The 24,398-nt window shown below is 45.6% G+C and overlaps 1 protein-coding gene across 4 annotated transcripts in view; it reads right to left on the reverse strand.

Annotated features, from left to right (window-relative positions):
* SRGAP2 (SLIT-ROBO Rho GTPase activating protein 2) overlaps positions 1 to 24,398 on the reverse strand; it is a 107,078-nt gene that overhangs the window by 81,203 nt on the left and 1,477 nt on the right. For all 4 annotated transcript variants that reach the window (XM_041460487.1, XM_041460484.1, XM_041460488.1 and 1 more), the window contains exon 2: positions 22,595 to 23,173. In XM_041460487.1, coding sequence (XP_041316421.1) covers positions 22,595 to 22,661 — 67 coding nt within the window. In that variant the 5' untranslated portion in view covers positions 22,662 to 23,173. The remainder of the gene's footprint in view (positions 1 to 22,594; positions 23,174 to 24,398) is intronic.

Genomic DNA, 24,398 nt, shown 5'->3' on the forward strand with positions numbered 1-24,398 from the left:
AACCCGGAATAATATTTTCTCCAAACAACTTTTTCATAGTTATTTCAATGGTTTCCTCTCCTGCAGGGTGAAAATGCCAACACTGTATAGATGGCAAAAAAAAAAAATGGTGAATATTTTTAATATAAAGGAGGTTTTTTCCTGCTTTAGTTCCTTTTCTGCTTCTGGCCAGGGCAAACCAAGTCTCCCTGAAGCACCAAACTCAAAAGGTATTTTCCATCACACTCTCCTACTGCTCAGAAAGAAAAGATTCTTTCCTCAAATCCTGTGTTAATCACAAAAAAAAAAAAAAGAAAATAAAAAGGTGTCATCAGTGCAAGGAGCTGGAGATGTACTCACAACAACAGGGAGCAAACACAGCAAGGCGTGAAGCTAAGCATGTGCTGGACACATTTTCCATCAAATTCCTCCTTATTTCTCACAAAACCAAGGCTGGTTATGACTAAAATGTAAAAAAGTGAAACGTTTCTGGATCCTGTCTGGCAGGGAGGGCAGGAGTGGGGATTTCCAGCGGGTGTTGCACAAGGGTCACGCTCCAAGGAAGGGAAGTTTAACTCCTGCTGCTCCACCAGCCCCTGGACCACCCCAACCCCACCACCCTCCACTGACACCACCCTTTAACACCTTAAACACCACCAAAAAAACCAAAAATTATGAAGGAATAATAAAATGTTCTCCAGTTTATGGAAGGTTCCTGAGCACTGATCAATCCCATGGAGCGTCAGAGTGCAAGAATGAATCCAAGTGCCCCAAAAGTGTGGGAAATGCACAGAAACACCCTGCAGGAACCACGGGAATAATTCATTTGCAAGCCATGAGCTGCCTGGGCGTGGGGAGGGAGGCAGCCAGGGCTCTTCCCTCACAACAGGAGGAGATTTGAATGAAGAATGTGGTGCTGCCCTGCTCACAAAGCACCTCAGGTTCCTTTGCACAGGGAGAGGCTGCACTTGCTCTCAACAGAAAAAATCTGTTTGTTCTAGAATAAACCCGGCAGGACGAGGCAGCAGAACAGGTCCAGGAGACAAAAGCTGAGTGAAGATGCCGCTGACCCCGTGCAGCTCCAGCTCCTCTGCTGGGAACATCCCAAGGGACAGCTCTGGATCCATCTGCAGCAGGGTCAGGGGGGTTTGGATGGCAGCAAGACAAGGTTCTTCCCCACAGGGTGCTCAGGCACTTCCCTCTCCCCAAAACACAGCCCTGCAGCCAGCCAGGGGTGCCAAAACTCTTTGCAAAACAGCCCAAAAATATTTGGTTGTTGTTTTCTTTCACCCCAAATTTCCGCTGCAGAAAGGTGGATTTTAGGGTTAAGAGAAAGAAAAAAGCAATTCTTTCTTATTTTAAAAATAATTCTGGCACATTTCTCCCAACTCCTGCTTCTGGCAGCTTCTGCTGTGCTTTCCTGGCTTGTTTTAGAGAGAGTTTCTGTCTGCAGCCCTTTACCTCCCCATCCTTCCCTTTGCTCCACAGTGCAGTAGCTGTTTAGTAGCCACAGCTCCATCCTAAAACCTTACACATGCCTTCCTCCTAAGTGTTAAGATTTCCTCTGCTGCTGCTGATTAAAACAGAAGTTAAACAAGGGCTCCTTTTGCCTTCCAAAACTTCTCCTCCAAGTGTTTCAGCTGTGCTGTGTCAAATATTGTGAGGGGTTTGTTTTAGGGGTGAAATAAGCCCTAAACTGAATTGAATTATTCATCAGAAACGTGTAATGTGCTCATTATTTCTGGCATTTCCCATATGCTCTCAGTGCCTCAGTTCACTGCAGGAATCCCAATTTCAGCTCCCTGCACATCCCCAGAGTGCCACATTCCAGTGCTGCACACACAGGCACATCCAGAGGTGAGAACACAGCACCCACACTCACACAGATTAAATCCTCCACACTCCTAATTATTTCTTCAAGAAAACAGTCCAGGGATGGATCAAATTCCCCAGACCCAATTCCCAGCTGCCTCTGCAAAAATTCAGTTAATTTGATATTCTAATTTTTTATTTATCTGTCAAGGGTGCTCAAAGTTTGGAAGTGCTGAAGAATCTGGGATGCAAGAACCCAGAAACAGCATTAAAATGAAAAAAATCACTTTTTCTTCCCAATTCACAAGACCTGAAGAGTTACTCTCTTACACACCATTATTTCATGCAAAGTAACATCAAGTATATTTGTCAAATGAATAAAATTGCTAGAACAGAAGTGGCAATTTACAACTTACATGCCTTAATCTCTTCAATTAAAGGAAAATCCTTTGGTGAATTATGTCAGATATTTAGAGATACAAACAGAATGATTAATGCCGGTGTCTAATTGAATTTCACCTCAGGATTTCTCTGCCTCCCTCTCCCCTCTGGTACCTAACACGTTAACATGAATAAATGATTGAGAAAGAAATGAAGACAGGAACAAAAGGGGACATGTAAACACTCCTCAAGCACAGCACAGCAAACTCAATTTCAAAATCACTTCCAGCAGGCTGCCAAATTCCAGGGCTGTCTCAGGCAGCCAGGGGAAAGTCAGATACACGTGGGGTTGGTTTTTAATCACATAGACAATTTTCATCCTTGCTTTGTGCTAAAAAGAACCAACACCAACTTACCTGCTGTTGAAAAATAAAATTACCAATTGAAAAATAAATTTACCAATTTATTCTTTAGGAATATTTCCTAAAGATGCAGGGGGAAAAAAAAAAGAATAGGATGAGGCTCCATTTTAAATTCCAGTTATAGAAGAATGGATGATAACCTTGGGGTAGTCCCACTATTCCAGAGGCATCCTGTAATGAAATCTTGGGATTGAAGCCTCTTCCCTGGATCCTGTTCAGGTAAACCCACCTGGTCTGTCCTGAGCAGCCCAGCAGCCACTGGGCTATTTTAAAATCCAGTAATTATATAATAAGAGAGGAAAATAACCTTGGGTTAGCTCCACCATTCCAGAGGTATCCTGCAATGCAATCCTGGGATTGATCCCCTTCCCTGGTGCCACCTGGGTCCCTTCCAGGTAAACTCACCTGGGTCTGTCCTGAGCAGCCCAGCAGCCCCTGGATCATTCTAAAATCCAGTTATTATATAAGAGAGGAAGACAACCTTGGGTTAGCTCCACCATTCCAGAGGCATCCTGCAATGCAATCCTGGGATCGATCCCCTTCCCTGGTGCCACCAGGACACCCCTGGGTCCTGCTGAGGTGAACCCACCTGGTCTGTCCCGAGCAGCCCAGCCTGGGGCAGGCCAGCAGCCCCTGGACCTGGCCAGCTGAACCATGGAGGATCTCCTGGGGCTCCTCCTTGCCTTCCTTCCCTCTGGAGCAGCAGGAAAAGCTCTCAGCCCATGGAGGAGGAGGACAGTGACTGTCCCCAGGAGTCAACAAGGTGAGTCAAATATACAGAGCCTCCCTGCCTGGACCTGTGTGTGTTTCTGGGAGGATTTCAGGGCTATTAATTAACCCTGAGCATTCCAGGGGAGGTGAATAATGAGCATCATTACAGACACTTCACAGCTGACTTGAACAACATCAAAAAGGGCCAGGCTGTTTGCCCAGGGTACCAGTGGACAATGATGACAGAGCTGGTTTCCTCCAGAGCAGCCTCTCATTTTCCCCACCAACACCTGCCATTAAAACACCCCATAAAATCAAAGTAATGCCTCTTTCAGCTGGCAGGAGAGTCCCTGATAAATCAGTCTTAACTGTTTGCATAAGAAATCAAATTGGAGCATTGTTTTAATTCAGATGTAACACACCTAAAAGCCAGACAGTAGCCTAATTGAAAACCACAAAACACATTTATGTAAAAAAAAAAAGTGCTTCAGTCTCCCTGTTGCTCTCTGGCTCAGTCTGTTCACATGCAAAGGGAGTTTACAGCAGGAATACTCAAGGAAAACAAAGTTCTCCCAAGCAGGATTTTCCTATTGAATCCACAGCATTAATTCCTTCAGGTATAAATATTCAGCTGTGTAAGTGCAGCACTGCTGTCTCTAAAGGAACTCACATTTTACTCCCAAGCACCTCTTGTAAAGGAAGAAATGAATATTTGACAGAGCCTGCAAAGCTCGAATTATGTGAATCATCATTTTTCTATCAGTTCATTGTCAACTACAGCAACACCCATTAATCAGCACAGCTTAGACCAGAGCAAGAACAAGGAGATGCTGATTTTTCATAAGCCTTTGTCAGAGAACTGACATTAAAATTCAGGTCCTCCTTTTTACACACACACGCGTGTGCTTTATCATTTAGAAACCATTTCCAGCATTTACAATAAATGACTCAAGGTTCAATAAAAGGCTTTACTACATACACTGCTTGGAAGATACTACTGTACAAAGACTGGGCAGAACTTTGTGTAACTTCTACAATAAAATTAAAATCTTCATCTGAGTTTTTTTCTTTTCCTCTCTGATCCCATCCTAGGTTCCCTGAGGAAAAATCACCTAGTTTCCAAAAAAAAGCTTTTTCCAAGGAAACTCAGGTGCAACCCACCACACAAATTGCAGCCAAGCACGAGGTGTGAAAAGGGAAAAAATCCCCATATTTTACACATATTTGTATAAATAAAAGTTAGAATAATTTGAAGCCAGAGTATGAGACAGATCCAGGCATTAATCTGGATTCCCAGCATCAGCTGGATAACAGAATTAACACAGTATTCCCTGAAATTAAGCACCATGTAGTGCATTTCCAAGCAGGCTGAGCCTGGCAGGAAAAGCACTGGTTTGGGTCTGCTCTGCACAGTTCAAGCTTGACCTGAGCCCTGATTAACTCCATTTTTCACTGCTTGGTGCCACTCCACCAGCACAGTTCAGTCCCTAGAAAACACCAGTAAAAAGAAATAAAAAATCCAAAATTCATAGAGTCATAGAACCCCAGACTGGTTTGGGTTGGAAGGGACCTTAAAGCCCATCTTGCTCGTGGGCAGGGGTTTAAATTGACATTTCAGGTTTAAACTGGAGTTTCTCAAAGCCACTGGGACAGGAGGAAATTCAAGCACACACAACCCACTGAGTGCAAAGGGTGTGACTTATTTACCCTGAGCATTTGAAGCCCCAGCCATGTGGCACAGGAGCCCCTGAACCAGCTGGGGACAACCCCAGCCAAAACCAACATCAAACAGCAGCACAGGCTCCTCGGGAATGTTTGTGCTGCTTCACTGAGCAGGGACTGAAAACAACACACCCAAAAAAACCAAGCAGCTCCAGAGCCCAGCACAGAGAGAGCAGAAATCACCAGGAGGCTTTGGAAAACCCAGGGATGGATCCTGGATCAGCCAGAGCAGCCCCAGTGCAAAGGTAGGGTCAGCTTAGGGAGGGAAGCTTCTCCATCCTCCTTGAGAAAAAACCACTGAGGTAAAGAAAGGAAACTTCTATCAGAGATCCAACCAACCCTGGAATACCCATGTTTCTCAATCTTATTAATACACCAAAAATAAGACAGCATTTTGTTTAGGTGTTCTGTTGGAAATATCTATGCTTAGCAAAAGCTGTGTCAGGAAGGTCTGCAAATATTGTCTTAACAATATGGAGCACACAAATAAATGGTGTAGTAAAACCTCCATTGATAAAGTTACAAGGGTAACTTTCAATAAAACTTACTTAAATTTGATTTATAAACTGACAACATCTCAGATGACTTAGGAAATCCAGTTATTGGCATGGCTGAATTATGAATTATCAATACACGACATTTCATTAGCTCTTATTGCTCGTTAGGTGCATAAATCACTGATGCCATTAAGCTGTGACTGACATTTGTAAATTCTCATGGTGGTGGACCTTTACTGTGGGAGACATTCCTGTGAAGAGCCAGGACAGATGGATTTGTTATCACCAGTTAAAATCCAACACTTTCACAGGAACATCAGAATAACTTACAGAGGGAAATGAGCAGTGAAAGCTTCAGCTGCTCTGGTCCTATTTTTGTTTTTTAAAAGCCTGAATGGTTAATTTCCCATTAACATGAGAGATCTGGTTTTTCACTCCTATAAAGCCATCAACTCTCCAAACAGAGCGAGTAACCTTATCAAAGCAAGCCACTGCACCTTCCAGTCTGACTCACACTGAGACCATCTGGACAAAACATTCAGACAAGAGCTTTTTAAAAAAAACCCAACATCTTGAAACAAATTGCCAGACAGGATTACACAAAATGATCTGTAGAACGTGTTAGAGACAGCCAGAAAAATGTTTAAAAGCAGACAGAGGGGAGGAAACGTGGATCCTTCTGGGATCCACTTAAGGCTTATCTTTTCACCTTCCAGCTTTTCCAGCTATAAAATCCCACGTTCACTGGGGGTTCCAGGCAGTCTCAATTCCTGCAGTGTCTCCAGAGGAGCCAAAGGAGCTCTGAGAGCTGCTCCTGTCCCCCTTCAGCCACTTGTGGACCTTCACCAGCTGCCTTTCCCAGTGACACCAGCAATCCCCCAGCACTAACACCGTGCCACTGCTCCCTCCTACCAACCAGAAAAATACCCAGATCTGGATATTGCTCATTTCTACCTCAATTTGCCCCGATAGCAATCAGCAATGGCTCCAGCTATGAAATAACCCCCCAAATCTTGGACTTGATTATGGAGGGTAGTTTTTATCCTTTATCTGCCAGAGCAGACACGCTGATCCAGCCAAGGCACTGCATCCAGCTCATTGCACATTTGCCTTTCCCATTAACGAGCCCAGAGGTCATTTGCCAAAGGACACACAGATAAAGCAGACGAACTTTCCACTACTCCCCGACAGCTTAATTACTACCCAGAATCTGGAGCAAGCCATGACAACTCTGCATTCGTTTCCACATCTCATTTTTATGACACTCCAACATCTGCAGAGGATGCTGTAATTAAAAAGGAATAAAATTATGGTTAAAAAAAAAAACACCAACAAAGCCTGGACATAGTCATCTGCTTAAAGAACATGGTTTACACAGCAAGTACAGATGCTCTGCAGCAGGACAGAGTTGGTGTGCAAGCTTTAAAGTCCTGAATTACACACTCTGCAGCAAGACAGGGTCAGTGTGCAAGGTTTAAAGTCCCAAATTACACACACTGGAGCAGCCAGAGGAGACTCCAATGAATTTGAAGGAAAGCCCTTGCATTTCAGAGCACGCTGTTGACGTTACACTTGGCTGTGCCACAGCGGGGCTGGAAGTGTGCCCTGTGCTGGACTGGGAATTAAAGAGATAAGCACCAGGCAGCCATCCTTGCAGCATTCCTGCATCCAAGTAACCCAGACTGCAAGCCAGAGGGGCAAAACCTCCCTAGAACAGGATGTCCAGCTTTTAATCTCCTGAAGTGTAGCTAAGAAACCACTGCATGGGAAGGAAGTCAAGCCAATCAAGCTGAAGACAGCCTGATCCTCCTCAGTTCCCCACCTCAGCCCAACTTGAAAATCTTCATTTTTAGGCACGGTGACACTGAGCAGCCTTGCAGATGACGGACAGAAGGACTGGGCTCACACAAACAGCTCCACACTCGCAGTTTGCATCAGCCACACCACTCAGAAATGCAAATTATCTTCCTCAAACTCGAGAGGCTGCAGAGGAAGGAGTGGAGGTGCCTGGTGACAGCAGCTGCTTCCCCTGTGGCAGCCACTGGAAGCAGAAGCGTGTGGCAGCTTCCTTGCAGAAAGCTCTGCCCTTAAAAATAAAGTTGGAAGAGAAACTGCTTCTCCCACCTGTCCTTTGTAGAGAGGATTTCAGATATCCTCCTCCAAGAGGAGAGCTCCAAGCCAAACTGCCCGATGGACACACTCCCCACACCACCACACACACTCAGCATTAATTCCTGCTGCAGCATCCACAACCACCTCCGTTTCCATTTAATATCAGCTTGTCCTTTCCTTGATTTCACAACACACTCAAAATAGAACAAACAGAAAATTCTTTCCCCGGGAGCTTTCAGTTCCCTCTTTTCAAAATTGCGTCAACGACAGACAAGGCCGCTCCTCGTGTGGCACGCTGGGGTCTCCTCTCAGGAGCCATTTCCCTTCAGAACCTCCACTCTCCCCAGGAAAGAAAAACAGTGAGAGGTCTCCAATAAGAGGAGAAGATCCTGAAGGGCCCAGAATTAAAAACATCACAGCACACAATGGCCCCGACGTGCTGCAGCGGCCGTGGCTTTTCATTCCGGCCATTGTCCGCTAAGAATAGCCCAGAGCCCCACGGCCACATTGTGTGCTCCTGTCCACCTCCCTGCCAGAGCTATTTAAAGCCTAAAACAGCTTCTCCTCAGATGTCAGCTCTGGCTGGGAAGTAAAAGCCAAGGCAGTCTTGAGATTGTGGATTTTGAAGCGCTGCCCGCTGGGCGCGGGGTGGAGTTTGTGATTAAAAACAACAGGAGAGGAAAAGTTGCTGAGGGAAAACACCAGGGCAGGTGTGGAGAGCTGCAGAGGACAACAGCACATCCATGAGCCAGCTCCCCCACAGGATCACACAGCATTCAGCTTGGAAAAGACCTCCAGGATCATCGAGCCCAGGTTGTGACCGATCCCCAGCGTGTCACCCAGACCATGAAGTGCCACCTTCCCAACAGGAGCTGGCTGGTGTTACCTCCAGGAGACCTCCATTTCCAGCCTGGGTAAGGTTTTAAAGACAATCCCTGATAGATAAAAGCACAGAGATTCACAGGACAGAGATGCACAGTGAAGTTATCCTCTCACAGTTATGCTGCTCCAAGTGTGCCTGCACTGAGCCACAGTCCAGTGATTTTCCACTGAATTACCTGAATTTTCCATTGAATTACCTGGCCAGGGGCTGTACAGAGCTCATTCAGGTGCTCCTCTGGCATATTGCTGGGGTTTGAAATAATGAGGGGTCAATTTTCCATTGAATTCCTGAATTACCTGAAATTATTAAAATCCCACTGATCCAGCATCATTCCTACACTGACACAGAGAACAGGTACTGCATGAATCACAAAACCACACAGCAAATTTCACAGAAGCTGAAATCAGCAGCCACTCTGCTTTCTAAGAACAAAACAACACCAGCTAACCTCTGTGACTTGCAAAGAAATCCAAATATATCAAAACCCAGGCACACGCTGGGAATAAATGCCAATGCCCAGGGATCCTGCTCATCTCAGCACGACTCCTTAATTCTTTGTGAATGATACCCCATTGACAAAAATAAAGCCACGGGCTCAGGCTATGCCTATAAACATTAATTGTTGTGATTTGTAATTGTCACACAAATATCAGCCTTTAAAAAACCCCACGAGCCCCATCAGCACCTCAGTGCTGCTGAGACATCTGCAACTTCAAGGCAGGATTTCTCCTCCTGTCTGCAGCTGTGCAGAGCCCAAAGCTCCTCTCCAGCTCCAGTTTGGGTCCAAAAGGAGCAGGAAAGTGATTCATCCTCCCACTCTGCATCCAGGCTCCCATTTTTCTGCCAGAGCCCACCACCTTTGGCAGCCTGGAGCACTCCAGCACCGAGGCAGGAGTCACTCCCAGCCCTCCCAACAGTGGGAACATTTGGTGACATTTCCACTGCTACCAACAGGGAATGAATTTGAATCAGGACCTATAAAAGATGGAGGTTGAGTCATCCAACTTCTCGTGCACCACACTGGGTTTTGCTTCTTCCCCCTTTTGCTGTATGTGAACAGTGCATTAAAGAAAATGTAATTAAGGAACCTCTTAGCAGCAAAGGGAAAAAACAGCCTCAAAAATGAACTCACTGATCAATTCTCTTCTACTTGCTGCGTTCACTGGACTTCTGACTTCATCTACAACAACCCTGCCAACAGGAGAAAACTGAAAATAACCTCTACCCAAATCAAAATGACAGCAATTAAGCCATTAACAAGCAGCTTGGTGAGTTCAAGCCATGAGCCTGGAGTATTAAATGGCATTTTAAGCCTTTCTAGGAAAGAACCACTGCTTGCTGTAACAACTCTCCAAAGGCTTGATTGGATGGTTACACAGCTGATGCTCAAAAAAGCTGAATTTAGCTGAGCAAGAGAACTAAAATTAACCAAAAAATAAAATCCCCACACCAGCAAGTTAATAGTAGGTGTAGAAAAACTATTAAGCCAGCCAGTATGCAGTATTAGTTTATTTAGAGTAACCACATTATTAACCAATTTGCCATCAGTAATAGAAGCCATCCCCAGTGTCACCACTAGCACAGAATTCCCAGTATGCAGGAAATGCTGGGATGAGCAGCCTGACCTCACACAGAAAATGAAATCACCATGGAACCAGGCACTCAATGAATTTCAAGTCCAGCCTAATTACTGCCAGGGCAAAGCTGATTTCTCTCTGCTCCTGACACACTTTTCTCCTTCCTCCAAGATTGCTGTGCAGCGTTTTCCTGGTGTGGGATGGCAACACAAGGCAGGTGAACACCTGAACAAAATCTGGGTTCACAACCTACGGGAGCACTGAGACAGGACCAGAGCAGCCTCCTGCCCCTCCTCCTGCTGGGCCAAACAGGTCAGAAAGCAGGAGGGAATTCCCAGCACCAGGCACTAAAAAGAAGGAGAAGGTTTCTGCAGCACGGGGAATCCTCTGTTTGCTCTGGCACCAACCCCTCTTCCCCACACACACCCCAAAAATCCATCCCCAGCAATGAGGGAGTCCACTGCAAGGAAACAGAGTTTGTTCTACACAGAAAGAACAAGGAATCAGCCCACAAATATTTTGCTGTGCTTGCTCTACCCCAAAAAAATTAATTTAACATTCCCAAACTTCCTCCTGTTTGCTTCCCAAGGTTCAGTGGGAACAGGGAAGGTTGGCTTCAACACCAAGGGTTCCTCACAGATGTGAGGAAGTGGCAACACAGTCCCAGTACAGGAGGTGGCAAAATGAGCATCCTTCACATTCTCACCTGGCCTCTCTTCTTGGCAGCTTGAAAGATTTCAAGATTTTAAAATATAAATTTGCCTGGCAAACCAGTATCTCTGCCAACACTGAAGTTCACACAAACCTCCCACTCCTAAAAATAAAACTTAAAGAAAACAGCCATTCAAACTCAATCCCAGTGGAGCAAAAAGAACTTTGGGAGAATCACAAAAAACTACTTAAAAATAGCAAACCTGATTGTTTGTGTTGGGAGATTTCAGGGGAGTGTTTATTTCCTTCTTAATCCCCAAAACAGCAGGAATCAGAGGGAGGGAAAAAGTGAAGGGAGAAAGGAATGAAAGCAAGGGATAACTGCAGACACATTTCAGCTTCCTGACAATCTGATTCCAGACTGTACAAAGTTCTGACTCATCCCTGGAGTTGTTTTTGATTGTTCTTTGCAGCTCAGTTTTATTTGAGGGATGAGCTGCATCCCCCTCTCTCTGTTCCCAGCTGATCCAGGGAGCACCCTTGGCTGGACAGACACCTCATTCAGCATCACCCTGGGATTTGTCCTTCTGTCCCCTCCAAAAAACCAAAAAGGAAAAAAAGAAAAAAAAAAAAAGAATCACAAAGTAAAAGCACTGTGCAGTTATCTCCTCTGTCCAAGTAATTTTCTTGAAAAGAAGAGGCACATCCTGTCCAGCCACGCAGGCTGCACTGCCAGACAAAAAACGAGATATAAAAAAGCTCAGTGTTCTCTCAGCATGTTTCAAGATGTGTAACTGAATCCCATAAATCTCACCAGAGACCTTGATTTAGGTCATTTGGAGTAATTCACTACCATTTAATCTCCTCACCTACTTTCAGGCTGCTTGGAACACAATGGCTAAGCAAGATGTGCTGAAAGCCCCAATTCAGGGACCCAGGGAACACGGACTCCCAAAAAAAGATCTGGATCAAGGGCAGGAGGATCCCTGTCCTCAGCCAAGGCAAAGAACAGCTCTGACACCGGCACACCACAAACAAAGGCTGGTTTCAACTGGATGCTCTCTCAATGATCATAAATAATCTTTTCCAAATGAAAATGCATTTAATTTTAAAGGAAAAAAAAAGTTTTTTAGTGCATGCATGTTATAATACACGTGCAGTTGTGTATTTGGTAATAAATCAAATAATATCAAATAGAATAATTTGATTATTTAGTTTAAGGCAGTTGATAAATAACATTTAAAATGTGCTACAGGAAGTTTCAGAATCAGAATTCTCTGAAAGACAGCCCTGGCTTTTGGGTTTCTTGGGTTTTTCAGGCATCAAAAATGCAGGAGTTCTCAATTATAATTATTATATACGGTGTATAAACTCCCGCATTTACACTAAGAGGCAAGGGAGACCAAAATCTAAGCAGAGATAAGAAGCTGAGGGAAATTTAGAATGTGATGCAGTAATAAAATATAAACTTCAAGAAATCTGTGATACAGCTGAAGAGCTCTTTAGCGTATTGAAAAGAACATTGTGTTTGGGCTACTTCAAACAAACCCAGATAAATAAATACTTCATACACTTTTTGATAAAAACACAAAACCAAAAGTGCTTTCCTATCATCTGAAAAAAAAGCCCCACTCCCTGTAAGAGAAATGAGCTCTAAAAAAAGTGAATGGTCAACAAGTTTTGGTGTTATTGCCATAAGCAATGAGACTTCAGGGGGTCTTTGCTTTATTGACAAAATCAGCTTTTAGAGAGGCACAGACAAGAAGCAATGAAAAAGGAGGTGAGAAGGAAAAGGAACCTGTTTTCCTTGTACTTCTCAGAGCTGCATTTGCTCTCCCTATCGCTGCCAAAGGCTCAAAGTCGTTCTGCAAACACAGCACAACTTCCCCACAAGACAGCCCAGGCAGGGCTGGCTGGATGCTGATGGCTTTCATTAAAAAAAAAATAATAAATAAATACAAATATACTTACTCTTCCCATCCCCTGCACACACCTTTCCATGCAGGATCTCAAAGCAACCTCCTCCTGGCAAGGAGAGGCATCGATCTTTTGGGACTGATAAATGTGTTTAAAGAGTCAACAAATAAATAACTTCTTACAGAGAGCCTTCCCCAAGCTGCAGAATCCTTAAATTAAAGGTAACAGCAAATTAGCAGCACTTTCATCCCAACCATAGCAGCTGGTGGAGCTGCTCTGGGTTTGGGACAGGGTGGGGTGCAATGGGAACCATTTGCATGAAGCCTGATCCTAAAACCACTGCAAACCATGTGAGGGAGCTGGGAGAAAATTATAGCTGCTCCTCCAGCTCCCAGCCAGTGTTTATTGTGGAATTCACAATTCAAGGAACCTCCAGCAGCACAAAAACAACATCAGTTCTCCTTCCTCCATATGGGACGCTGGATATTGTGGAATTTCTCAAACCCCCATATGGGTTTGTCTTGTTCCTCCCCAAAATTCTGATGGGAGCCTTGAGTCTGAGCCCAATTCTGAGCCCCTCACTTCAGCAAGGACAAGAAAATCAAGGAGTCAGGAGCAGCCAGGCAGCAAATGGATAAATCACAGCAAGAATGCCCAACTGTTCCAGGGTGTTTACCAGAAAACAGCTTGGAGTTCCAGAACAAAATAAAACAAAAAGCCCCAACAAAACCAAACCAAAATATTTCCTTTCCTGCCAAAAGCTGTCACTGCTTTCAAGGCATAAAAGAAAGCTCTACCTGCAGGGATTTTCCAGAGGGGGCAGTGCCAGAATTTCTTCCCAATTTAAATCTGAAACCGAACCACCACCTGAATTTCCAAGGACAGGTTTGGTGGGGAGTGTTTTTAGCCAAGATTTTCAGGGAGAAAGTGTGAAAAGTGGAAATTAATGGATGCAAGGAGCCCTTCACAGCTTTATTCTATGAAGTTCACTGTGATGGGGGAAATAATCTGGGGGGACATAAAGCCTAAATTAAGATTAATTCCTTAAGTATGAAAACAATGGTCATAAATGTGTTTGGCATTAGGCAACTGGCCTAAATAAAAGGACTTCTTTTACAGTTATGTGTAAATTAATTTATCATTACAGTCAGAAATTAATCATATCATGGAAGGTAACACCAGCATATGGATTGATAAAAGTTCAAACCAACCTCAGAGCAAACACAAGCAATCTGGATGGCATAAGGAGGGAGAAATGGCAATTTAGCAACCAACAACAAGCCTTCACACACACACAGGAAATAAAATCAACACTTGAGGGGTCCAAAAGTCTGCTCCAAGGGGTGCTCAGCCCAAGTTCTGAGTTTATCCAACAACACTGGTCAGCAGAGCTGAAATCTTTGCCAACACAAGCTCCCTGCTAAGGAACCTCACACATTTAATACAGACAAAATTTTGCCTTGCAAATAACCAGAGCCCAAGAATGTCACAGCTCTGATGAACCTGGCAGAGCTCAGACTGTTTAAGCCTCTCCCAGCCTGTCTGTGGGTGCTGTCCATCCTCCCTTTTTCCTTTTTTTATTTTTTTCATTTCTACAGCACAACTTACAAGCACCGAAAAAAGAAAAGGAAAAAATAAAAAAAAAAAAAAAAAAAAAGAAACAGAACAAGGAGTATCCAGAGTTTTTAGACATTCAGCTCCAGGGGGAAAACACAAGAGCACAATTTCATTCATAGCAAGTTGAGTTTCCATCCAAACATCATCAGTGTATCCTGTGACCTTTGTAGCGCTGCATTTCTCCCTCCTTTCCCCCTCCCTTTTCCAGCTGCACACTTTAAAGTCCTTTACAGGCACAGCCTTTTGTTCCTTTTTCAGCATCTTTCTGCAGCTCTGGGTTCGTCCCCGAGGAGCTGGGACACCCAGCCCTCCCTGCAGCACAAGTACTGGGGGTTACTGGTGTTTTTGAAAGGGGTAACTGGGATGAAGCCTCTTCCTCCTTCACCAGATGGAGAGAAGACAGAAAAGTTAGGAAGGGTTTCATTCATGAAAGAGACCAAAGCAAAGCCAGGCTCCTTTCCAAAACCACTTCACAGGGATGTTCATTTATTAAATTTCTGAGTGGCTGCTTATCAAACACTGGGGAAAAACCTCCATGGGCCTGCTCAGGGATCTGCACCTCCACACTCTGCTTTGTCACTGTCATTCATTCATTCATCCCCTGCACAGATGAAGGAAAATTCAGACTTTTTTCCTCCTCACAGCAACAATGGCTGCTTCTTATTAATTATATTCTTATTAGTGCTTTTCTGTCCTCAGATTTTGATGCATTTCAAACACACCCCTGATAATTTGCTTTATAGGTCACAGATCTGAATTTACATTTGCCCATAACCAAAATAATACATAGATAAATTAATAGATAAATAGGGAGCTAAATAGGACTTTGACAGTGGATTTGCCCAATGCTCCAGCCAGGAAAGCAGCCTTGCCAGAGAGAAGGGATGTCAGCATCTTGGCACATCCAAACAATTCCCTGATTCTGCTTTACAGGCACTTGATCCTGCTCTGGCTTCCCAGGAAGGTGGGAGAGCATCAGCTTTGCAGCAAGCTTCATTTCCACTCAGGGATGGATATTCACAGTGCCACCATGGCCTCGGGAGGAGCTCACTCCTCACAGCTGTCATTTCCCAGGAAAACACTTGAGACAGCCTCCTGCAGCCCTTCCCAGAGGAACTGGGGTGGAAGAAGGAGAATTGTCACACCCCAGCAGCCACCAGCTGGCCGTGGTGGCCACAGCCCTGCCCACAACTGAGGAATTACACCTGGTGGATGAGTGCAAGTTTCTTGGATTCATAATCCTATCCCAAAAAATTCCCCATATTTTACCACAAACAGTGCTAATGAAATATGTGAATATCCCCTATTTTTATTTTTTCCTAGAAGCAGCAGAATCACATAAAATGTGTTTTAGAACCACACACTCAGAGCTGTAGGACAGCAAGAGCCCTGCTCCAGTGTGAACCTGCATAAAGAAAAGGATGCCGTGGAATTTCCTAGTTTTCCCACCTAAATTCACAAACTTTGAGCATGCCCTGCAGTGGGACTGGACTGCTGGCCCAAGACACACTCAGGGACTCTTTCCCAGGCAACAACTGTCGTTATTTTAAGTAGATTCAATTTGCAAGCACTCCCCATCTATAAATTGCATCGTTCCATGGTTTCCTCCCTGCAGGAAAACCATCATCCAATGACAGCGGTACAAAAACAAACCAAAAATCCTTCCCTACTTGCAAGAAGCCAAGAAGCTCTTCCTGGAAAGTCCTATGATTTAAGAAAAAAATAAAAATAAAAACAACAAAGCCAACATCAGATGTAGCAGGACCAACCAACTCGCCCTGCTGCAGCAGTTGAGGGCTGGAGATTGAAATCCACGCTGGGTTTAGATTAATCTGGTTATTTGGCTCCTTCTCAAGAGTCAAAAAGGAGGAGCTGCTCATGTGGCACAGGGTAAGGCAGCTCCCCTGGCCTAATTCAGCCCATTTCACACAAATCAATGTGAAGCACTGCTGGAAACCCTTAAAGACCTAAGAATTTCTGCAGCACATTTAGCAACACCTTCAGAGAAGCTGTGATTAACTCTAAACTCAAAAGCAAAACAACTGGGTCAGAAGATTTCCAGTTTAACAACAGCAAATAGTTACTTTGATGGCAAAAAATTACAACGTTTTAAATGGTTCCAATCCATTTACAGCATCTTCTTGGAAAAACAGCAGTTGAGCTTCCTCACATTACATCCATATGGTTTCCGACTTCAAACACACCAAGAGTTTCAATGACCACTGCCCAGGGATTTCACAGAAAGAAGGCCCTGTTTTGTCTACTGGAGCGCTGCAATTTGGGAAGAAAAGGGGAAAGAGAAAGTAAAAATGGAGACTGGTCTCTACTGATGGAATTACTGGAAGGTCAAGACCCTTTTTCCCATTTTCTTCCACACTTTTATCCCACAATAAATCCCATAATTGCATTCGCCTCCCTCGCCTACAAAGCACTGACAGCATTCCAAGAGCAGGACACCCGTGATGTTGCAGGAATTCTCAGAGAGAAACCATGAAATCTGTGAAAGTCATACCAAAAAATGAACTAAATAAAGTTGTGAGTAATGAATATCAACTGTGCATGGCGCAGCGAAAGCCATTCAAGGGAACATGTGTTTGAACATACTTTCCATCTCAACAAAGGTTCAGATTTTTCACTCTTCGTAGCGACAGCTGAAAAAAAGTTGACCAGGCAAAGAGATTCTTCCAAGTAAATCCCCAAAATGGCCAAAAAAAAATTAGTAAGGATTTAAAAAAAGAATAAAAGAGGAGTCGAGCCTTTTAACTGACAGGAAAAGGGAAAGATACTAATTTGTAACTTCACCACGAAAGGAAATCATTTAGAGCTGAGGAAAAACGTCCTGTCCCTTAGCTGGGAGTCAGGGAAAACTGGCTATTACCAGTAAACTTTTTATAGAATCCTACTGGAGTTACACTGGCAATTCCCCCTGCTTTTGGAGGGAACTGCAGCACTTAAGAGGATGGAGTGGTTTGGTCAGCTTTGCTCTCCAGCCTTCCAACACCTGATGAAACTGAAAAAAAAAAAAAAAAAAAAAGGATTTTGGAGCTGGAGAGGAAAGAAGACAGACTCTGCATTCCTTCACCTCTTTCCATCCTCATTAATAATCCATTAGCAGGAGTTGGACACAAAAACACAAACTATTGCTGGAAGATCAAGGCAGTCTCCCAACGCCCCCTTCCCCCTTTTCTGGCACCAAGGCTGCTTGGCTGGCCCAATCCAGCTCCAAAACTCAAGGGATTATTAGCACTATCAGGAACTGCAGAAAACCAGATGATTCCACAGCAATTCCAGAGTTTGGAGCAAGTCATTGTTGCAAACAAATGGAATCACTTACAGGCACAGAGCCCTGATTAACTGCAAAAACCCCTTAAAAGGTAGTTTTACATTTTAAATGGGAACATTAATCCAACGCATGCAGAGTTAAAATATCAGAATTCAGGATTGTTGCACTCAACCACGCCGGGGTGAGTGGTTGAAAAGTCTCTTTATAGGGTGTATTAAAAACTCTGGGAATCCCACCCAAGGATCAGTCACAGTGGGCAGTGACCAACCTGGTGACCTGAACAGGTGGTGAACACAAAAGAGAAATCAACATTTATGTGTAACATCAACACCACTGAAAATTCCCAAAGTGCACGGGTTCAGCAGTAAAATAAATGACAGTGAGCTCAGCTCATTGATCTAAAAATCTGAAGGCTATTCTGTAAAAAAAACCCTGCAACCGTTGAGAGAAATGCCAATTTTTGCTTCAATTCATCACCAAAAGCATCACACTTCCCTTCCAGCCCACACATTACAGCTGCTGGCCCCATCACAGCTACTTTTGCCATCTTTCACACCCAGAAGGGCTGGACCAGTTGGGAGAGCTCACCAGGATTAAAAACTGCCGAGCATCCCTCAGGAAGATGGACCATACAAATGAGATTTCCACACAGCATTTAAGGCAAAAAATCACAATCAGATCAGACACACTCTCAGATGTTCAACACAGAGAGGGAAAAGGGACGTATCCAAAATTTATCAGCCATTTTGGGGAGGTTTAGGGGAAAGTTTGAGACATTTCAGTAGCCTGAGTGTGATGGCAGCTGGGAGGTTGCCTGAACCTTATTTTCTTATTTCTTATCAGGATTTCTTATCAGGAATCTTCCCTTAGCAAAGACAAACTCAGCTCAGCAACCACGCAGCCACCTCTGGGCTCTGCTTGCTCCTGCTGTAAATTACCTCATCCATTTGTCATATTTTTAGCACTTTTTGGGCTGGGCTGCAAGATCTGCAAGAGATGCATTTTAACCTTTGCTAGCAACCACTCAAGGACAGAAGTGGTTTATGAGGCCTCGCTGTGTAAAAAAATGTCAGTATTAAATTTCTGCAGCTCAAACCATGGAGCTATTTACTGAAGCTTTATACAAACTAATTAAATATAAGGCTCTCGTGGGACATGAGGAGAAAGAAAAGGAGAATTAAGAGATAAATCACTGGCTTTTCTTTCCTCAGCAAGTGTACAGTCCAATTTAATATATTAAACCAAAAAACACCCTGACAGTGCTCGCTCGGGCACACAGAGGCAGCATCCCAACCTCACATGGAACACACTGCACAGCATAAATTAATTATCTCTGCCTCACCACAACTTGCACAAAGGAATTGGGAGAGACAATCCAGACAAGGGGATGAGCTTGAGATATCAAAGGCTCCATATGGAGTGAGGGAATCTCACTCTGCAGCTTCACAGGGCTCCCAGGCTTTGTGAGCACATGGCACGGGGAGGTATCAAAGCAGCTCTTCCCTCCCCTGCCGGCCCTGGGTCATCCTGGCAGGAGAATTCTGACTGCTTGACATGGATTCCTGCTGGAATTTCCTCAGAAAAGGCCCTCCAAGGAGTCCCTGTCCAAGAGCAGAGAGGACAAACCATGGAACCAACGGAGGAAGGCTGGAGGTCAGTGCAGGTGTTGGGGAAAATCAGCGTGTCTGGGCACCTCTGTGGGTTAATTCCCCTCTGCAGAGTGGGTTTGGAGCTGAACCTCCAGATGTTGGAGACCATGGGGTCACTGGGCAATCCAGCACATCCTCTGGTGGTCAGTCAGAGGGTCAGAGCAAGAACTCAAGGCTGTGTCCAGCCTGGTCCCAGCCACCTCCACAGATGTACAAGCAGAGTGGACAGGTCACCAGGAAGGAGCTCCTCGTTCCCTCCACGCCCCCTGATCACTGCACGGTAACTTTGGTTAAAAAATCTTCAGTTCAGAAATTGATTTCATTCAAATGTTTATCTCACCACACGCACAAACCACAGGAAGAGCCAGCTCCAACCCAAAAGAGGCACAAAAATGGCTGTGGGGAGACAACAAATACCTACAGCTCGTCGTTACAGGAGAACAGGGTGTCACTCATCCACACCCCATCCCTGGACGTGCCCAAGGCCAGGTTGGACACTTGGAGCAGCCTGGGATGGTGGAAGGTGTCCCTGCCCATGAGATGAGCTTTAAGATCCTTCCCATCCCAAACCATTCCGTGATCCTTTGCCCTGCTGCCCCTTTTTCAATAAAAACCACCGAGCTCATTCAGCAACAGAAAATCAAAAATTTTGCCTCCTGATGATCTATTAATCAAGCCATTCTTTAAATGGTTTCTGATTAACCACTTAAGGCTATTAAATTTTTAAACAAAGCTCCATCATTCCATTAGCAATCATTTAAAGTGCTTAAGGAGGTGTTTGTGGATTAAGGGTTTTAAAGGAAGCCTCTAAACACGGCTCCCAGCGCAGAGCAAAGCACAAAAAACGCCGTAAGTTTCTAAATGCCAGCAAAAAATATCCGAGTTTTCTCATCAGAGGAGCAGATGCCACCTCACAATTCGTGTAGCACGCCAACACGTGATTCATCTCACCCCCACAGCCCCTGCTCCCCTTCCCAGCTCAGGGAAGGCATTTCAGAGTTAACATTCCCATGCTGTTCCCACAAGTGAGGGAGCAGGACGCCAAAATCATTCTGTAAGAACCTTGGTGTGCTTGGTGAGGAGGCAGCACCACCACACTTGTGGGTTTCAATGGATTCAGCACCATCTCATCCTGCCACTGGGATGGAGAGAGCTGCACGTGCCTGGAATTGGAGCTGAGAGATTCCCTAAGGAACCACAGCAGTGCCCAGCTCAGCACTCAGCTATCTGCGGGATTGTCATGAGAGAAATTTTGGGGAGTGATGTAAAGCACAAAACAAGCAAAGGTTTGCGGTGTTTTCAAAGGAGCAAAGTCTCCCTCCAAAGCTGGTACCTAAAGGCAGGGAGACAAGGATCCCCATTGTCAAAGCTGCTCCTGAAATCAGTGCTGGGCGGAAAAAGGAAAGGAAAAGCTCTAAAATAAACCAGGGGATGTAGGACAGGGTTGCTACAGGACTGTCCTGTGCATTTCTGAGCTGTCTGGTCCCTCTACACCTCCCTCCAAGGAGGGGCAGGAGATGGATCAGCACCTCCTTCCCCAGAGCCAAACTGGGAGAGGAGACAAACATCCCGAGGTGAAGGCATCCCTGCCCTCACCCCAATTCAGGAAGGAAACCCCCTTCTCCCAGCTCCTCCTGACCCCTTCACACGCTTCCGGCCTCCTTAACCTCCTGCATCTCAGACAGCAATGCTTTATAAGGCCAAAAAGCAAAAAACAAATAAAAATCCATGTGCCACTACTGCAATCCACTTTTGGGAGGACATTTCCAGGTCAATCGACAGCCCCAGAGATGAGCTGAGCTCTGGCAGCAGCAAGGAAGGCTCCTTCCCATTTTCCTGGTCTCTTCTCTGAAAAGGAAGGGAAGGATTTCTAATTCATGCAAGAGCTGAGAGGTGAGAGGATGTGCTTTGCTAATTCTAAAGCCTCCTTTCCGTGTTATTCCCAAATATTGTGACTGCGAGCTCGCATCCATCACGCACATTTTGATGGGGTAAATAATGAAAGAGCCTCCAAGCCTCTAATTTGATGCTGACTGCAATTCCCAGTTCCAAAGACAGCAAGAAAACAGGAATAGAAACTAAACCAGTAAAAGAGAAACACGCCCTTCTCCATTTCTAACTTTAAGAACCTCAATATTAAAGGGAAAAAAAATCAAAATAAACTCTCAACACAGCTCCATATTTGCTCAAATAAGCATTTTTCAACATAAGTACCCAAACTGCTTTTAGGTGCAGGGCACTGGGGTCAGGGTAGGACACGTCTTGTAGGACAAAATGTTTTAATGATTTGCAACCAACAAGCAGACCCTCCTCCCCAGCAGGAAAAATAACTGAGCACCTAATTGCAAAACAATATCTTAATTGTCAATTTGAATCTAGGTTTCCTACTCAGATTTAAATCTGGCTTTCTTTTTTTTTTTTCAAATTGCATTGATTTAACTCAATCAGCCCTGCCCGAAGGCCATCTTTCCTGCATGCTCTGAGCATACCAAGCAAGTTTCAACCAATTAGATAAATCACTGAATCTCAGAACTTCCTAGCAGCGACGTATCAAGCCATGCACAAGCCCTAATTATCCTTTTAAATACGTCTTATCCCGAAAACTTCACAAAAATAAGCAGCTCAGGGGGTAATTCCACCCTTTTTTTTTTTTTAACCTAGGGCACATGATGGCCAGCTGAATTCTGCAGGAGACCTGCATGGTCATTGCAAAGCCCACTGTTTAAATCTGTATATTATTCCCTGTGCTGATGGGAATAACGCTGCTGCACGAGTTTTATTCATTTATTCATTTTTCACTCTGTGTGTGTGTGTGTACACCCACACCCACACTGCAGCCTCGAGGTGTTACACTCCAGCACGGCAAGGAAAAGCAGGGAATTATGATGGACTCACCCCGAGGAAAATCCTGAATAATGGAAGTTTCTAGCACAAACAGCTTCCCAGGGACCCTGGAGCACAGTCCCCCATCAGCAGCAGTGGAAATATGCTCCTGTGACACTGCACAGATTGTTCAAAGATTCCCATGACAGGCAGAGGATTAAAAAGCAATTCCCTGCCTCTCATATTTCACATGCAAAGCCGTCTCTGGGAACGGCAGGCAGGAAAAGATGGATCTCCCCGAACTCAAAAATGTGGGTATTCCATAAAAAACCCCTCGCTGTGGTACCCTAAAAACAGCAGCACCAAAGCAGGAACTGCCCCATGGGGACGGACACAGCACTGCAAACCCGACCCAGCTTTGTATTCCCAAAAAAAACCCTGCAAATTCCAGGCAATCTGCAAATGATTTCCCTCTTCCCCACCCAAACATCCACTGTAAACTCCTACAATCGCCAGGCAGGCTTGCAGTGAAGGGATGGAAATAAAACCGTTCCTTACCTTTCACTTGAGTGTCATATTCAGCTATGATCTCCTTATCCTTTTTGAATTTTGCTGGCGACGTCATGTTTTCTTTTCCAAAAAGCTGAATAACCTCGAAAGAGATCCACCAGAACACGAGACAGAAAGGGAATTTTCGCTCCTCTCAGCACGATGCCTTGGCTTTCTGCTCGTCCTTCCCTCCCCCCCCCGCAAAAAGGGAAAAAAATCAAAAAATCAGTCCATGGAGAGAGGGTGTGAGAGGGAGCACAGCAGCAGGAAAATGCAGATGTTGAGATCAGCGGATGGAAGAGGCAGCAGTTTTGTCTCCCTGCACCAAATCCTTGAGCAGCAGCATCAGCCTGGCGAGATCCTGCAGCCCCAAAGGCTCTTCCTGATCCTCAATAGCACAGCCAGGGAGTGGAAGTCCTTCCGCACATGTTTTGTGTGGGTTTGGTTTGCCCTTTTTTTATTTTTTTTTTCCTCTCTTCTCCTCTTTTTTTTTTTTTTTATTTATTTCTTTTAATGGGCTCAGAGATGATGCAAATCAAATCCCAAACGAGAGCAGCAGCAGAGGAGAAGCAGCTTTGGTTTGCTTGCCTGCAAATACAAAAAAATAACAATAATATATATATATTTAGAAAATTACTGCTCGCAGCCCAAATTTGTGACGGGAAGCAAAGCTGCCCTGACACCCTGACATTGCAAATCGTCCTTTGAGCAGAGCAGTGTAAGGTTGAAACTGCAGCCCGGCCAGGTGACCAGGGAACACGCCTACAACGGGGACCCGCGATGGCTGGGGCACAGCGGCTCCCTGGGGACATCCCGGGGACATTTGGGGTGCAGCTCCCGGGGAACCGGGGGGGAATTGGGGAGCGACTCCCGGGGGGTGATTTGGGGTGCGGCTCCCGGTGGAATAGGGGATGGTTTGGGGAGCAGGGATCTTTTGGGATGCGGCTCCGGTGGGAGCTGGGGTTGATGTGGGGTGCAGGGCCCGGGGGAGAATTTGGGGCTCATTTGGGGTGCAGGTCCCAGGGCAAAATTTGGGGTTCAGGTCCTGGGGGAGAATTTGGGGTTGATTTAGGATGCAGATCTCAGGAGAGAATTTGGGGCTCAGGTCCCGGGGGAGAAGTTGGGGTTGATGTGGGGTTCAGATCCCGGGAGAGAATTTGGGGTTCATTTGCGGTGCACGTCCCAGAAGAGAATTTGGGGAGCGGCTCCCGGTGGAATGGGGCTCCTTTGGGATGCGGCTCTGGTGGGAGCTAGGGTTCATTTGGGGTGCAGGTCCCGGGAGAGAATATGGGGTTGATTTGGGGCGCAGATCCCGGGAGAGAATTTGGGGTTCAGGTCCCGGGGGAGAATTTGGGGAGCGGCTGCCGGGGGTCACGGGGCCGTTCGGGGAGCGGCTCCCGGGGCCGTGGGGGGTCCCGGGGGTGGGGGCTCCCGGGGCCCCGCAGCATCCCCGCCGAGCGCGGGCTCGGCCCCGCCGGCAGCCCCGGGCACACCGGGCGCGCCCCCGCCGGGCGGCTCCGCCCGCAGCTTCTCCCTTCTCGGCTTTTTTTCTGGGGGGTGATTTAGGGTTTCTTCCAGCGCCCGCTGCGCTGGGCAGGGCGGGACACAACTTTTCCCCCGGCTTTTCTTTTCCATTTGGATTTCTTCCCTCTTTTTTTTGGGAAGGGGGAGGAGGGAGGGCGCGCTGCCGCAGCCCCCGCGGGAGATGCGCGTACGGGAGGAAGAAATAAATAAACACGGCACCCGCCGGATCCGCATCCCGCCCGGGAAGAACAATGCGGGCGGCGGGGAGAGGAAGCGTGGGGGGGTCCCG

This window comes from Pyrgilauda ruficollis, unplaced genomic scaffold (assembly GCF_017590135.1).
Source record: "Pyrgilauda ruficollis isolate IOZ18807 unplaced genomic scaffold, ASM1759013v1 scaffold144, whole genome shotgun sequence".
Taxonomy (NCBI): Eukaryota; Metazoa; Chordata; class Aves; order Passeriformes; family Passeridae; genus Pyrgilauda; species Pyrgilauda ruficollis.